The 16,924-nt window shown below is 54.6% G+C and overlaps 1 protein-coding gene across 1 annotated transcript; it reads right to left on the reverse strand.

Annotated features, from left to right (window-relative positions):
- Window positions 1-293: 293 nt before the first annotated feature.
- Window positions 294-13,267, reverse strand: cnpy4 (canopy FGF signaling regulator 4). The gene is made up of 6 exons (XM_070872449.1): window positions 13,133-13,267; window positions 9,194-9,320; window positions 6,953-7,049; window positions 4,830-4,952; window positions 3,291-3,408; window positions 294-2,974 (listed from the first exon to the last, which is right to left on the reverse strand). Exons 1-6 carry the CDS (start codon window positions 13,242-13,244, stop codon window positions 2,802-2,804), a joined length of 750 nt encoding a protein of 249 aa, XP_070728550.1. The 5' UTR covers window positions 13,245-13,267; the 3' UTR covers window positions 294-2,801.
- Between the last annotated feature and the right edge of the window lie 3,657 nt (window positions 13,268-16,924).

The following is a 16,924-nucleotide window of genomic DNA, read 5'->3' on the forward strand; positions in this document are numbered from 1 at the left end:
TGACACCGACGTCAGTGTCCCCGACCAGGTCAACGTCCCCAGCATCGAAGCACTCTACTCCTGGCGAGCCCCAGGTGGGCAGAGGAAACGTTACAAGGGACACCCTCAAAGCCTCCTTCATAAAGTGCAACATCCCCACTGACACCTGGGAATCCCTGGTCAAAGACCGCCCCAAGTGGAGGAAGTGCATCCGGGAAGGCGCCGAACATCTCGAGTCTTCGTCGGGAGCACGCGGAAACCAAGCGCAAACAGCGGAAGGAGCGTGCGGCAAACCAAGCTCCCCACCCACCCGTCCCTCCAACCACCGTCTGCCCCACCTGTGACAGAGACTGGAGGTCCCGCATTGGTCTCATCAGTCACCCTAGAACTCACGTTAGTGTGGAAGCAAGTCATCCTCGACTCCGGGGGGACTGCCCGAGAAAGAAGAGGAGAGACGACCTCTGCGAAGAATTTGCCAAATCCAACGTCAGCTTCCAACAGACTGTCATGACCCTCAAGCAGGGCAAACTTAAAAGTTCCAAGAGCAAGTTCCCAAACACGTGGAGAGCAGCGAACGGAGCTTCTCCAAGCTGAGGCTCCTAAAAACCCTATCTGCGATCGACCACGGGAGACGGCAGCCTCTCTCCACTTGCCAGCCGCTCTATCGAGAATGACGCGGCTCAAAGTATCTCGGCGAACCAATTTGTTACTGTTATTTATTATTTTAGTGTTTAATTTAATGTTTAGCTTATTTGGCACTTGGCTATAATGTTTTTTGTAAATATCGTTTAAATTATAAAAAAAACTTTTGAGATTACAGTTTTAGTTCTGAAACTGTGCGCTAATATTATTACAAACGTAAACACAGAGAGAGAGGTGGCAAAGTACATGTTTGTCATTTTCCCTCAAAGGCCGGTTCTGGGTACATGCACACCATTACCACTACTGTAAATCTACCTCGTCTCGCGCTCCTTTAACAACCTCTGTTAAAAAAAAAAAGTCTTCCATCCTCTGACCCAGTGTTTGGTCGCCTGTCCTAATCTCGCTTTACGTGGCTTGGTGCGAATTCTGGTTTGATAATCACTCCTCGGGATGTTTTGCTACGTTAAAGGCGCTACATGATGCAAGCTATAATAAATCCACACTTTGCTCTGGAGTGGTTGCTGTGGCTACAAAACCCCATGTCCAGGAGATGGATCGTGTACAAGTTCTGTGCTTCAGTGCACTGCAGACACGCATCGCCCTGTTTGGGTCTCCGGAACTGCAGACAATTTTATAAACTGGATTTAAACACGGGCCTAAGAACGTGCTCCTTGCCGCCCACCTCAAACAAACTGCGGCACGTTCAGTGTTTGGGGGGGGGGGGGGGGGGGGGGGGGGAGTGCCTTCTGCCGTCTCGGGAGTTTAATTGGGCACCTCGTCCACGTTCCCGGAAGAGGGATAGCTGATGTTTTGCAGGTCTGAGTGCACGAGGGGAGGCAGGGCTCCGAGGAGCCTCTGGGGTGAGGGGGTAACGTTTACAGTGAAAGCCATCCTCTGGGCACTCCCTAGTGACCAGCTTCAGCGTGGCACCGGCAGAAGGTTGACGCCTGGCAACGTGCCTCGTAAAGGAGGTGGCGAACGGGGCCAGCGAAGACCCAACGAAGGAAGCGTTCTCTTAGGGCACCGGCGTTTATTTTTTCACATTAAAGGGCTGGTTGCCAATTCAATAAATCACCAGCAGTGTCCCAACAAGGCCGAAACCCAGTGAAGCGATTTGGACGATACCAGAAACTGTGAGGGAACAGATTTGTTGGTTCAATACGGAGTTTGAGCTCACTGGAGTTACTCTTGTGGACCTCTTAGAGGCCGACCATTTGCAGAGACGACCTTTGGAGGGTCCTGGGAGTGAGTGGATTCCCCGGGTAGCAGGAAATCGGTGCAGGTTTGTGCTCAGCTTCCCCTGCGCATTAAAGTCAGAACATAAGAATTAGGAGCAGGAGTCGGCCATTTGGCCCCTTGAGCCTGCTCCGCCATTCGATGAGATCGTGGCTGATGCAGGATCTTGCGGAGACATCGTTGGTGATATTTCTCCAGCGACTTGAGGTGTCTACTGTACATGGTCCATGTCTCGGAGCCATACAGGAGGGCGGGTATCACTACAGCTGTGATCTTGGCCTCAACTCCACTTCCCTGCCTGCTCCCTTAGCCCTCATTATCGTTCAAAGTACGGACTGTTGCAATATCCACGGGAAACCGATACAGACCTGTACCTAGTGTGCGCCATGCTGACTCTCTCAGGCACCGAGTGGTGCAATGGAGGGGAGTTAGAAAACAAAACATTGAGAGAATGTAACCAACGCGCATTGTACCCTTTACAGCTCTGGGACAAACATGCCCAGCGGTTTGGCGGTTTTGCGAGACCCACACCTGCACTGCAGAGAGTAGCCAAAAGGGAGACTGCTTATTGAAAGGAGTGTCCAAGCGGTTTGTCTTGGGTGGGCAGCTCCGTGGCATGGGTCACGGATAAAGTTTACGATCACAAATTCATTCCAAGTCGCCGATACTGTACTAACTTGAGCGCTCAAACAGGGAGCAAGAAACAGAACCACAAATAGGCCTGGTCAGGCTGGAGTGTCAGAGTTCAAGGCCAGAGGGTCAGGGTTCACGGCCGGAGGGTCAGGGTTCACGTCTGCGTGTGGACTGGATCTCCCTGGATTGAGAGGCTATGCATGAGAGAAAGAGAGCGATGAAGATCAAAAGAGTCTTCATTATCCGTACCGGACAGGATAATCTCGGCGTCGTCAGTCACGGGCATTGCGATCGTTTCAGGCTGCACCTGGTCAGAGTTCAGCCGCATCGTGATGTGCGACTTCCGGTTCGCTCCCCGTCTCCGCTCCTTCGCCAAGTCTGCCGTCGGTCCGCGCGTTCCCTTCCTCTTTCGCTGTCGGCCTTTTCTTCTCCTCGCTGATGGCCGAGTCACCCTTTCGTCCTTTCCATACCTCGAGCAGGCAATCTGCAAACGGAGAGAGCCAAGCCAGTCATAACTGGGACAAAGCAGTTCAGCTTGACCAGCACCCCACACCCCCCCACTTCAACATTCACTCCCTCCACCAATCACTGTAAATCCATGCCCCCTGGTTGTTGACCCCTCTGCTAAGGGAAGAGGCCCTTTCTATCCAGGCCCCTCACAATTTTATACACCTCAATCAGGCCTTCCCTCAGCCTCCTCTGTTCCAAAGCAAACAACCCCAGCCTAGGTCAACCTTTCCCCAGAGTTAGTGAGGGGTAAAGGGCAGAAAACAGCCATGTACCACGCCCACGGGACTGACCTTGATCATCCTTTGTCAGCACATGGCTCGCACACAGAAACCTCTCCAGATTCAGGTCCTGATGGTGAAAGTACCAATCCTCCACGACCTCCTCGTACCGTTCCAGCATGTTCTCGCACTGAAAGCAAAAAGATCAGCAGTTGTGGTACCCGTGGGCGCACTGGAACAAGGACCAACTGTACAGTTCGCTGCCCCCAACTCAGGGCGTCGGCCCCCGCACAATGTTCCCCGTCATTTTTTTTTCGTGCGCGGCCTAAATTTCCGCGCGCACAGCGTAATTTCCATTACAAAGCCAGTTAGAAGCCTGCGCAGGACCGCTAGGCTGTCGCACAGCCGCGTGGCTTAGCGGGGAGGTAGCCTCAGCACCATTTGATTGGTGGAAAAGTGGCCAGGAGTCCCACTCCCGGTTGGGAAAGTGCGGATTGGAGAGGGCGATGCTCCCTGCAGTCGAATAGTCCGAAAAGAACTGATATTTACACAGCGCTTTTAACGTAATAAAACATTCCGTGGCGCTTCACAGGAGCGTTATCAGAAACAAAATCGACACTGAGCCACATCAGTAGACACGAGGGCAGATGAGCCAAAGCTTGGTCAAAGAGGTAGGTTTTAAGGAACGTCTTAAAAGGAGGAGAGGGGTGACAACATTTGTTGGCAAGGGTCACACGTGAAGATTGGCCACCAGGGCACGGTGCCAGTGTCTGTGGAACTGCTAATGCCTTCAGCAGAGAAAGGTTAGAAAATAAAAGGGTGACTCCTATCTGGAGAGGCTCAGGGGGCAGATGCACGGCCCCCTTGGGCGGGAACCAGGAGGAGAGAATGTGGTAAATTTCTATCCTGGACTCTCAGTAATGGCTTTTGTAAACTGCTGTTCCAGGCTGAGAGAGGGGCAGCACTTACAGGCCGCAAACTCACACCCAACTTCACATTTTACACCAGCGACTTCACACTGGGGAGCGGCCATTCACCTGCTTTGTGGATGGGCCATAAAAGAGACGGAGATACAGCGGCCCGGGAGCAGCAGGAGGCGGGCTATCTCAGGGAGCAGCCCGAGCTGGGGCCGGGGACGGGGGCAAACGGATTGGAGGTCACCAAAATCAAGGGCGCTGATTGGAGCGCGGGCAGGTACAGCGGGAGCGGCGAGGTCGGGGCGAAGGAGCGGTGAGAAATTGTAGAGGGACGTGATCGGGGCCCAGGAGAGGCGAGGGCCCAGGGGCAGCACGGACCAGCCCACACTGCGATATGTGAGCGCATTGGGTCCGTGCAGCAGAGCTGGTCTCCAGTTGTCCTGGTTAACCCTTGCCCCTGGACCAAGACCTAGCTCTGTCAAGCCCGTGTGGAGGCTGGTGTGCAACGGTCACCCCACGTTAAAACAATCCACCCACAGGCATCTTCCACCCTTCAGGATCTGGAATATTAGGTCCTTCATTGAAACACCTGTGAACTCATCCCTTTTTGGTGGAGGCAAGTCACCCTCGCTTCGAGGGATCGCCGAAGAGGACCCCAATAAAAACCGACGTAAATGGAACAAGCGCCTTTCACCTGCTTTTTCAAGTCTGTGACCTCAGCCGAGGGCTCGTCCCACATTTCGAACGGTATTCCCAGCTCCACCTTGACACCCTTGTTTACCAGGTTCTTCAGTGTCAACATAGTCTCGCTGGTGCCCTGCAAACAACAGCACGACATGCTCAGGGGGCACAGCACAGTTGGCCACCAGCTTTCCCACAACAAGCCCTACCTGCTACTGATACAACATACAAGTCACACCACCAACAGCTGGCATTTATACAGCACCTTTGACAGAGTAAAAGGTCACAATGCGCTTCACAAGAGCGGTTATCAAACAAAAGCTGACACTTTTGACACCCTGGGATGAAGGGGTTGTCTTATGAAGGAAGGTTGAGCAGGTTTGGCCTATACTCATTGGAGTTTAGAAGAATGAGAGGGGATCGTATTGAAACATACAAGATACTGAGGGGGCTCGACAGGGTAGATGCAGAGAGGATGTTTCCCCTCGTGGGGAAATCTAGAACTAGGGGGCATAGTTTCAGAATAAGGGGTCGGCCATTTAGAACAGAGATGAGGAGGAATTTCTTCTCTCAGAGGGTTGTAAATCTGTGGAATTCTCTGCCCCAGAGAGCTGTGGAGGCTGGGTCATTGAATATATTTAAGGTGGAGATAGACAGATTTTTGAACGATAAAGGAATAAGTGGTTATGGGGAGCAGGCGGGGAAGTGGAGCTGAGTCCATGATCGGATCAGCCATGATCGTATTAAATGGCGGAGCAGGCTCGAGGGGCCGAATGGCCGACTCCTGCTCCTATTTCTTATGACACCGAGCCACATTAGGAGATATTAGGGCAGATGACCAAAAGCTTGGTCAAAGAGGTAGATTTTAAGGAGCGTCTTAAAAGGAAGGAGGAGAGGTAGAGGGGTTTAGGGAGACAATTCCAGAGCTTGTGGCTCTCGACAGCTGAAGGCACGGCTGCCAATGGTGGAGTGATGAAAACCAGGGATGCTGAAGAGCCTAGAATTGGTGGAGCGCAGAGATCTTGGAGGGGTGTAGGGACTGGAGGTGGTTACAGGGATAGGGAGGGGTGTGGAGGGGGAGGGCATTACAGAGATAGTGAGGGTTGTAGGGCTGGGAGGTTACAGAGATAGGGAGGGGTATAGGGGCTGGAGGAGGTTACAGAGATACGGAGGGTTGAAGTGCTGGAGGAGGTTACAGAGATAGGGAGGGATGTAGGGCTGGAGGAAATTCTACACCACTAAATATACACACAAACACACATTACATCAGCCAACATTTTAGAAACATAGTTAATTACATCAAATTACCAACTTGTTTTTACCGTCGCATTTCATGCATTATAATTTTCACATTTAAGAGCATTATGATTTTAATCTGAGAGAATGCATCAATTGTGATTGTGTTTCGAACAGTGGAAAACATCTTTCGTGGTGAAAATCATTTCAGAATGTTCCTGGGTGACAGGTGGTCAGTCAGCAGGGTCCAGATTGCAAGGCAGTGGGGTCGCGCAGCGCATTAATCGCCACTGGATGGACAGGGTGCATTCCCATCCCTGGGTAACGCTGGCCAATGGGCAGTAAGGATTTTGGGGGCAGAATTTGCTGTTGGAATAACAGCAGGGCCAATGGCACTCGCCCTTATTTATACAGGAGCAGTACAGCAGCTACAGGTGAGGAGCAGATACGGAGTTAAACGCGGATATCCGGAGATTACACTGCTCCACCGCTCGCTTTGCCGAAATGGCACCTCGCCCTTAGCCACCCCGTTAGGCCTGGTCATTTCAACCCAGAATCTGCGCATCGCATCTACGCTGAACTGTGTGAAGGCACGATTTAGGACTGAGATGAGGAGGAATTTCTTCAGTCGGAGGGTGGTGAATCTTTGGAATTCTCCACCTGAGAGGGTGTAGAGGCTCAGTCGTTGAGTATATTCAAGGTGGAGATTAATAGATTTTTAGGAAAGAGAATCGAGGGATATGGGGATCGGGCGGGAAAGTGGAGTTGAGGTAGATTAGCTATGATCTTACTGAATGGCGGAGCAGGCTCGAGGGGCCGAATAGCCGACTCCTGCTCCTATTTCTTACGTTATGTGTACACTCACTGGTATTTGTGCTTCTGAAAGTATCTCACTTCTACCTTTGCGTATCTTAAGCTTCCTGGTCGCTCTGCGTGCACGCTGTATTGCAGGATCCGTTCACAGATATTATCCATGGCATCCGTTAATCGAGTCTCCCTAGGGAAACAGGACAGTCACTAGATGTAAACAAAGCCACCGCCACTGACTGAACCCCAACAAGCCCGCCGAGAGGTTTTGGCAAAACAGAAAATTATTGTTTCACTAATTTGGATAAGCAGGAGTTGCTCTGGAATTTTCTCCCTTCTCTCCGTGACATTTTCCCTCTCCCCAAGGCGTCGACTCTTGCTGGGGTCCAGCTTCGGGAGTGACAGCAGCCCTCCTTCATTGAAGAAAAATTTATATAGCGCCTTTCACGACCACCGGACGTCTCAAAGCGCTTTACGGCCAATGAAGTACTTTTGGTGTAGTCGCTGTTGTGGGAAACGCCAATTTGCGCACAGCAAGCTCCCACACACAGCAATGTGATAGTAACTAGATAATCTGTTTTTGTTACGTTGATTAAGGGCTAAATATTGCCCCAGGACAAGGGGAGAACTCCCCTGCTCTTCTTCGAAATAGCACCGTGGGATTGTTTACGTCCATCTGAGAGAGCAGACGGGACCTCGGTTTAACGTCTCATCCGAAAGACGGCATCTCCAACAGTGGGGAGCTCCCTCAGTACTGCCCTCCGACAGTGCGGAGCTCCCTCAGTACTGCCCCTCCGACAGTGCAGAGCTCCCTCAGTACTGCCCCTCCGACAGTGCGGCGCTCCCTCAGTACTGCCCCTCCGACAGTGCGGAGCTCCCTCAGTACTGCCCGTCCGACAGTGCGGAGCTCCCTCAGTACTGCCCCTCCGACAGTGCGGAGCTCCCTCAGCATCGCACTGCATTGTCAGCCTAGATTTATGTGGTCAAGTCCCTGGAGTGGGACTTGAACCCACGACCTCCTGACTCAGAGGCGAGGGTGCTGCCTGCTGAGCCACGGCTGACACTATCTTAACAAGAGAGCGGTGAGAATGTGGAACTCGCTGCCACAGGGAGGGGTTGAGGCGAATAGTATCGATGCATTTAAGGGGAAGCTGGATAAACACACAAGGGAGAAAGGAATAGAGGGATACGGTGATGGGGTGAGATGAAGTTGGTGTGGAGCATAAACACCGGCACGGAGCGGTGGGGCCCAATGGCCTGTAAATTCTATGTAACTTTTGCTAAGGGATAAGATGAGAAGGTTCCTAAACAAATTACATGCTTACTGGGCCTAAAGATTATTTTCATACAGGCGTGAGTACTCCCTATCCCATTCGGTCACTTTCACAGGCACGATCATTCAAACACACACGACACAAAATGAGTCATCCTCATACAGAATCATAGAATGGTTACAGTATGGAAGGACATTCGGCCTGTTGAGCCCGTGCTGACTCTCAGCCAGTCCCACTCCCTTGCCCTTTCCCTCTTGCCCTGCAAACGTTTTTCCTTCACTGTACACTCACATGGGCTCATTCATTCCCACATGCTGCAGATACTTCGAGCAGTTCGAACCAAGATCGTGCAGGCAATGTGTGAACAAAGCAACTGGTCGTTACCCTCCAGTCGAGAACCAGGGGTCACAGTCTCAGGATAAGGGGTCGGCCATTTAGGACGGAGATGAGGAGGAATTTCTTCGCTCAGAGGGTGGTGAATCTTTGGAATTCTCTGCCCCAGAGGGCTGTGGAGGCTCAGTCGTTGAGTATATTCAAGGCTGAGATCGATAGATTTTTGAATATTAAGGAAACCAAGGCATATGGCGATAGTTCAGGACAGTGTTGAGGTTGAAGATCAGCCATGATCTAATTTAATGGCGAGCAGGCTCAAAGGGCTAAATGGCCGACTCCTGCTCCTAATTCTTATGTTCTCTGTCTCTCACTTTCTCTACCTCCATCTCTCTGTCTGTCTCTACCTCCCTCTTATGTCTTACGTTCTTATGATTGTACAAATCAGGCACGAGGATCAATAACTAACTATTAATAGGAGTTACTTCTGAGGAGGTGCTGTTGATTGTAGGAGACCCTTGTGTCAGCAGGAGATGCACTTAAATCAAGCAAAATGCTCTATGCCATGGTCTGATACGAAGTTGTCCCTTCACCCTCTATGCTGTAGGGGGAGCTGTTGGGGGCATGATGGGCTAAAATTTAGAGGATAACACATCGAACATCTGAAAACAAAGCAGAAAGCACCAGCACGGGTTGGTGCGCCCACAGCAGATTATTGTGCTGCACTTACGAGGTGTTGTACTTGATCTTTTTCTTCCTCTTCCCACTGTCCAGCACCTCCCCTAGCTCCAGCACCTCCTTGGAACGTCTGGTCTTGTCCAGTGCGGTCTGCAGTTCCACCGTCAGGAACTTGCACACTTCACACAACACGGGGGAGAAAATGGGAAGTTAGGAAATGGACCCTGCGAGACAGGTGTTTCAGTTGGATTCGCGTCCCCCTGTGCTTACGGTTTAAAATGCCCGCCGGTGTATACAGCTCACGGTGCGCTGCACTGACAGAGAGGTGAGGCCACTGCAAGGGAAAGAACCTGCATTGCTATAGCGCCTTCCACAACCTCAGGACATCCCAAAGCGCTTCACAGTCACTTTGCGCACAGCAAGCTCCTACAAACAGCAATGTGATAATGACCAGATCACCTGTTTTAGTGATGTTGGTTGAGGGATAAATATTGGGCCCAATACACCGGGAGAACTCCCCTGCTCTCCGAAATAGTTGCTGTGGGATCTTTTACATCCACCAGCAGATGGGGCCTCGGTTTAATGTCTCATTCGAAAGGTGGCACCTCCGACAGTGCGGTGCTCCCTCAGTACTGCCCCTCCGACAGTGCGGCGCTCCCTCAGTACTGCCCCTCCGACAGTGCAGCGCTCCCTCAGTCCTGCCCCTTCAGCAGTGCGGCGCTCCCTCAGTACTGCCCCTCCGACACTCCCTCAGTACTGCCCCTCCGGCAGTGCGGCGCTCCCTCAGCCCTGCACTGGGAGTGTCAGCCTAGATTTATGTGCTCAAGTCCCTGGAGTGGGGCTTGAACCCACAATCTTCTGACTCAGAGGAGACTGTACTGCCCACTGAGCCACGGCTGACACTAAAACCCATCCCGAGCTTGGCAGGACAACCCAACACGTCCCACTCCTGACGTGCAATTTCTTCCTTCACTTCATAATTTAAGCACCGAATCATTATGCAGCCTTCACCATGAAAATAATGTACTCTTAAAACTTGCATCTGACTTTTTTTTTTAAAGTTCAAAACAATGATACAGCTCATGCAGGCGGTGAGGATGTGTCAGAACCTCTGCCATAACATGGATGGACCTCACCGAGCTCGATCCTTGGGTCCGAAATTTGCTTCCGATTCACAAGGGAGAACGAACCACCCTTTACTTTTATATTGCCAGGTGATTCCCCCGTGGTTTGTGCATCGTTTCCTAACAAGGGAGCACACTGCCTGAGGGGGTGGAGGACTACTGAGTCGTGGCGACTGAAAAGACATTTTGTTCCATCAACACAACAGAGTATGATGGGGCAAAGCATCACAGGAAGTATACGCTACATACAAGACTTTTAATCTTAATATAACAAAAATCTGACATCTATTTAGATTTACAGCAGAGAGACAACCCATTGGGCCCAACAGGTCCGTGCCAGTGTTTATGCTCCACACCAGCCTCCTCCCACCTTACTTCATCTCACCCTATCAGCATTTCCCTCTATTCCTTTCTCCCTCGTGTACTTACAGCTTCCCAACTTCTTATGGGTTATGGGGAGTGGGCAGAGAAGTGGAGCCTAGTCCACGATCGGATCAGCCATGATCGTATTGAATGGCGGAGCAGGCTCGAGGGGCCGTATGGCCGACTCCTGCTCCTAATTCTATGTTCCCCTTAAATGCATCTATGCAATTTGCCTCAACTGCTCAAGAATTCCACTACCCTTTGGAATAAAAAGAGAGGAAATGCTGCAAATGCTTCAGCAGGCAACCGGTTGTGACGAAAGGTCACCGGCCTGAAACGTTAAGCCCGTTTCTCTCTCCGCAGACGCTGCCTGACCTGCTGAGCGTTGCCAGCATTTCCTGTTCTTTCAGATTTCCAGCATCCGCAGTATTTTGCGTGGGCACAGGTGCACGGACGGACACAGAGAGGCAGGAGTGGGGCGCAGGCGGAGGCAGGAGTGGGGCGCAGGCAGAGGAGGGCAAGGGGCGCAGGCGGAGGGAGGAGTTTGGCGCAGGCGGAGGCAGGAGTGGGGCGCAGGCAGAGGGCGGCGAGGAGCGCAGGCGGAGGCAGGGGCATAGGCGGAAGAGGGCGAGGGGCGCGGGTGGCGGAGGGCAAGGGGCGCGGGCGGAGGAGGGCAAGGGCGGAGGAGGGCAAGGGCGTGAGTGGAGGAGGGCGAGGGGCGGAGGAGGGCGAGGGCGGAGGAGGGCGAGGGCGGAGGAGGGCGAGGGTGGAGGAGGGCGAGGGGCGTAGGCGGAGGAGGGCGAGGGGCGGAGGAGGGCGAGGGCGAGTACGAGGGGCGGAGGAGGGCGAGGGCGGAGGAGGGCGAGGGGCGCGGGCGGAGGAGGGCGAGAGGTGTAGGCGGAGGAGGGCGAGGGGCGGAGGAGGGCGAGGGGCGGAGGAGGGCGAGGGGCGCAGGCGGAGCAGGGCGAGGGGCGGAAGAGGGCGAGGGGCGGAGGAGGGCGAGGGGCGCAGGCGGAGCAGGGCGAGGGGCGCAGGCGGAGGAGGGCGAGGGCAGAGGAGGGCGAGGTCGGAGGAGGGCGAGGGGCGCGGGCAATGGGGGGGCGAGGGCGGAGGAGGGCGAGGGCAATGGGGGGGCGAGGGCAGAGGAGCGCGGGCGGAGGAGGGCGAGGGGCGCGGGCAATGGGGGGGCGAGGGCAGAGGAGGGCGAGGGGCGCGGGCGGAGGAGGGCGAGAGGCGCGGGCGGAGGAGGGCGAGGGTGGAGGAGGGCGAGGGGCGTAGGCGAAGCAGGGCGAGGGGCGGAGGAGGGCGAGTACGAGGGGCGGAGGAGGGTGAGGGACGCGGGTGGAGGAGGGCGAGGGCGGAGGAGGGCGAGGGGTGTAGGCGGAGGAGGGCGAGGGGTGTAGGCGGAGGAGGGCAAGGGGCACGGGCGAGGGGCGGAGGAGGGCGAAGGGGGCAGGTGGAGGAGGGCGAGGGGCGCAGGCGGAGCAGGGCGAGGGGCGGAGGAGGGCGAGGGGCGCAGGCGGAGCAGGGCGAGGGGCGGAGGAGGGCGAGGGGCGCGGGCGGAGCAGGGCGAGGGACGCAGGCGGAGCAGGGCGAGGGGCGGAGGAGGTCGAGGGTAGCGGGTGGAGGAGGGCGAGGGCAATGGGGGGGCGAGGGCAGAGGAGGGCGAGCGGCGCGGGCAATGGGGGGGCGAGGGCGGAGGAGGGCGAGGGGCGCGGGCGGAGGAGGGCGAGAGGCGTGGGCAATGGGGGGGGCGAGGGCGGGGGGGGGGCGAGGGCGGAGGAGGGCGAGGGGCGCAGGCGGAGGAGGGAGAGGGGCGGAGGAGGGCGAGGGGCAGAGGAGGGCGAGGGTGGCGGAGGGCGAGGGGCGGAGGAGGGCGAGGGTGGAGGAGGGCGCGGGGCGGAGGAGGGCGAGGGGCGCAGGCGGAGGAGGGCGAGGGGCGGAGGAGGTCGAGGGGCGCGGGCGGAGGGCGGCGAGGGGCGCAGGCGTTGGAGGGCGAGGGGCGCAGGCGGAGCAGGGCGAAGGCGGAGGAGGGCGAGGGTGGAGGAGGGCGCGGGGCGGAGGAGGGCGAGTGCGGAGGAGGGCGAGGGGCGCAGGCGGAGGAGGGAGAGGGGCGGAGGAGGGCGAGGGGCGGAGGAGGGCGAGGGGCGGAGGAGGGCGAGGGGCGCAGGCGGAGGAGGGAGAGGGGCGGAGGAGGGCGAGGGGCGGAGGAGGGCGAGGGCGGAGGAGGGCGAGGGGCGCAGGCGGAGGAGGGCGAGGGGCGAGGGCGGAGGAGGGCGAGGGCGGAGGAGGGCGAGGGGCGCAGGTGGAGGAGGGCGAGGGGCGAGGGCGGAGGAGGGCGAGGGGCGATACAGCTCCCTAACACCACGCCCTTTGCCGACACCCGGATCAGTCACAGGAGGGGCCAATGGCCCGCCGCCATCTTGGATGCGCGGTTGCTATGGGCGAGCGGCCCTGACCTTTCCCCCCGGGCCCTGACCTTTACCCCCACCCCGGGGCCTCACCCTCGCACTTGGTGGGCAGCCTCTCGTCCTCCACCTCGGCCCCCGCCGCCCCCGGGCCGCTCCGGCCGAGCAGCGACACTGCCAACAGCAGCAGCCCCGCCACGGCCGCCATCTTCGCATCCGGCCCAGCCACCCGCGCCCCCTCTCGGCCAATCGCCGGCCGGCGCCACTGCCCCACGTGGCCCCTCTGCGTCACCGCGCTGCCGACGTGGCGTTTCCCAATCCGGCGCCCCATTGGCTGCTGCTCCAATTTAAATCTCCCGCTCCTTGCCATTGACACTCAGACAGGCGGAAGTGAAGCTGGTTGTGAATGGAAACCAAACATGGAGGGAGGAGGGAGGAGGGAGGAGGGAGGAGGGAGGAGGGAGGAGGGAGGAGGGAGATGGGAGATAACATGGTCACTCATGAATCTAATTGGGTATTCTGAAGATAATGGGTATTCTGAAGATACCTCTTTACCCAGAGAGTAAAGAACTTGCCTTATAACTGACCACACTCCAACAACTGCTCCGTTGGCGGTAAAGCGCTTTGGGGCGTCCAGTGGTTGTGAAAGGCGCTATATAAATGCAAGTCTTTCTTTATTTCTGTAGCGCCTTTCACAACCACCGCGTGTCCCAAAGCGCTTTACAGCCAATGAAGTACTTTTTGAAGTGTCATCGCTGTTGTAACGAACAGCCAAATCACCATTAAAAAAAAAAGGGCAGGTGAAAAGTGTTTGGAGTGTCCCCCAGATCGGGGAGCACTTGATTTAATTTATTATGTTTTCCTCAAAAGAGTTGTAACGAACAGCCAATTATCGCACATCAAGCTCCCGCACACAGCAATGTGACAATGACCCAGAAAACCTGTTTTAGTGATGAGAATGTGGAATTCACCACCACGTGGAGTGGTTGAGGTGAACACCGCAGATGCACTTAAGGAAAAACTAGATAAGTACACGAGGGAGAAAGGAATAGAAGGATATGCTATTAGGGTGAGATGAAGTAGGGTGGGCCTTTTTGATGGGCCATTAAAGACAATGAGTAGCCCCCAGGGTCACCAAAAAATCATCACAGCAATTGCCCCTTTTAGGGTGTCACTAATATGGGATGGTCCAGTCAAACTGAAATGGTGACAAAATAAACATCAAGTCGCACCAAATCGAAGGACATTCTGGCTATTGAGGGTGTGCAGCGATGGTTCACCAGACTGATTCCCGGGATGGCGGGACTGACATATCAAGAAAGACTGGATCAACTGGGCTTGTATTCACTGGAGTTCAGAAGAATGAGAGGGGACCTCATAGAAACGTTTAAAATTCTGATGGGTTCAGACAGGTTAGATGCAGGAAGAATGTTCCCAATGTTGGGGAAGTCCAGAACCAGGGGTCACAGTCTAAGGATAAGGGGTAAGCCATTTAGGACCGAGATGAGGAGAAACTTCTTCACCCAGAGAGTGGTGAACCTGTGGAATTCTCTACCACAGAAAGTTGTTGAGGCCAATTCACTAAATATATTCAAAAAGGAGTTTGATGAAGTCCTTACTACTAGGGGAATCAAGGGGTATGGCAAGAAAGCAGGAATGGGGTACTGAAGTTGCATGTTCAGCCATGAACTCATTGAATGGCGGTGCAGGCTAGAAGGGCCGAATGGCCTACTCCTGCACCTATTTTCTATGTTTCTATGATATCTTCCCAGCTAAATCAGGATGTTATCATTGATGGCGGCAAGAGACTGCGGTGCCTACCGGTTGCAGAAGTCATCAAGTGCATCAGCAAACAATGCACAGTCCTTCTCCAGGGAAACCCGGGCACGGACAAGACTGCGGGAGGACTGCCTGTCCTGGACCTACATATTGCGTTTTAGCCAGGCCCAGGAGCAGGCCGATGAGAAGATCCAATGACTTACCCAACTACCCGGCGCTCTGTACCAGGCGGCCAAGGCATTTCACAGCAGCGTTATCAAACAAAAGTTGACACTGAGCTACATAAGGAGATATTGGGACAGGTGACCAAAAACTTGGTCAGAGCATCTTAAAGGAGGAGAGAGAGGTCAAGAGGTTTAGTGAGGGGATTCCAGAGCTTAGGGTACAGGCAGCTTAAGGTACGGCCGACAAAGCTGGAGTAATTGAAATCACAAAAGGCCAGAATCAGAGGAGTGCTGAGATCTCAGACAATTTCAGGGCTGGAGGAGGTTACAGGGTGATACAGCGGAGGAGGCCATTTGGCCCATCGTGTCCGAGCCAGGTCTTTGAAACCAACAATTAGTCCAGCTCCCTGCAAAATTTTCCCCCTTCAAACATTTATCCAATTCCCTCTATGAAAGTTATTTTTGAATCTGCTTCCACCACCTTGTTCTATGCCCCTTTGTAGTGCACTTTGTGACTTTGCATGTGCATGAATCAGGGATCCAAATAAATGCACTTCCAGTCAATGAGACCTGCCTGCGGATGCCAATAGAGACTGATAGCAAGTCCACAGGTCACTCCCGGTTAAGCAACACCTCAATTTTAAAATTCTTCTCCTTGTTTTCAAATCCATCCATGGCCCTCACCCCTCCCTATCTCTGTAATCTCCTCCAGCCCCACAACCCCCCCGAGATCTTGGCGCTCCTCCAATTCTGCCTTCCTGCGCTGCCCCCGATTTTCATCGCTCCACCATTGGCGGCCGTGTCTTCGGCTGCCTGGGCCCTAAGCTCTGGAATTCCCGTCTTAAATCTCTCCGCCTCTCGCTCTGTACCCCTTTGGTGAAGGTTTTGGTGATCTGCCCTCATTTCTTCTATGTGTCGAATTTTTTGTCTTATAATACTCCTGCGAAGTGACTTGGGACGTTTTACTACGTTAAAGGCGCTATATAAATACGAGTTGTTGTGTGGCTAGGTGTCAAATTTATTTGTTTTGTCTTATCATATCATAGGCGGTCCCTCGAACGAGGATGACTTGCTTCCACGAGTTCACAGGTGTTTCGATGAAGGAGCCGATGTTCCAGTCCTGAACTCCAATCGAAGGGGTGGAAGATGTCATGTATGTAACCACAATGTAACACCACTGTATTACTGTATACACTCAACCTAGATGCACACCTTGACCACAAGGGGTGAACTTGTGGGAGACACTCCTTACCTGATCACACAGGTATAAAAAGGGAGGTCCCACGTAGGGTCATTGTCTTTGGAGTCCTGTAAGTAAAGAGAGCAGGTCACAGAGTGACCTTGTCCCCAGAATGTGCCTCGTGTGTTTTCATGCTGTAGAGTAAGGACTTTACAGAAGATGTTTGTGACTGTTGCACACCAGCCACCACACAGACTTGGCAGAGCGAGGTCTTGGTCCGGTGGCAAGGGTTAACCAAGACGACTGGAGATCTGCTCTGCTGCACGGACCTAGTGCGCTCACATATCGCAGTGTGGGCTGGCCCGTGCTGCCCCTGGGCCCTGGGCTCTTCTGGGCCCCGTACCCTCATCTGTTGCACCTCCGCCACAAACATTCACCGCATCTCGCATCACCGCTTCTGTTACATTGTCTTATAACACTGCTGTGAAGGCTCATCATCATAGGCAGTCCCTCGGAATCGAGGAAGACTTGCTTCCACTCCTGAAGTGAGTTCTCAGGTGACTGAACAGTCCAATACGAGAGCCACAGTCCCTGTCACAGGTGGGACAGACAGTGGTTGAGGGAAGGGGAGGGTGGGACTGGTTTGCCGCACGCTCCTTCCGCTGCCTGCGCTTGGTTTCTGCATGCTGTCGGCGACGAGACTCGAGGTGCTCAGCGCCCTCCCGGATGCACTTCCTCCACTTAGGGTGGTCTTTGGCCAGGGAC

The sequence above is a fragment of the Pristiophorus japonicus genome, unplaced genomic scaffold, assembly GCF_044704955.1.
Source record: "Pristiophorus japonicus isolate sPriJap1 unplaced genomic scaffold, sPriJap1.hap1 HAP1_SCAFFOLD_317, whole genome shotgun sequence".
NCBI classification, from domain to species: Eukaryota; Metazoa; Chordata; class Chondrichthyes; family Pristiophoridae; genus Pristiophorus; species Pristiophorus japonicus.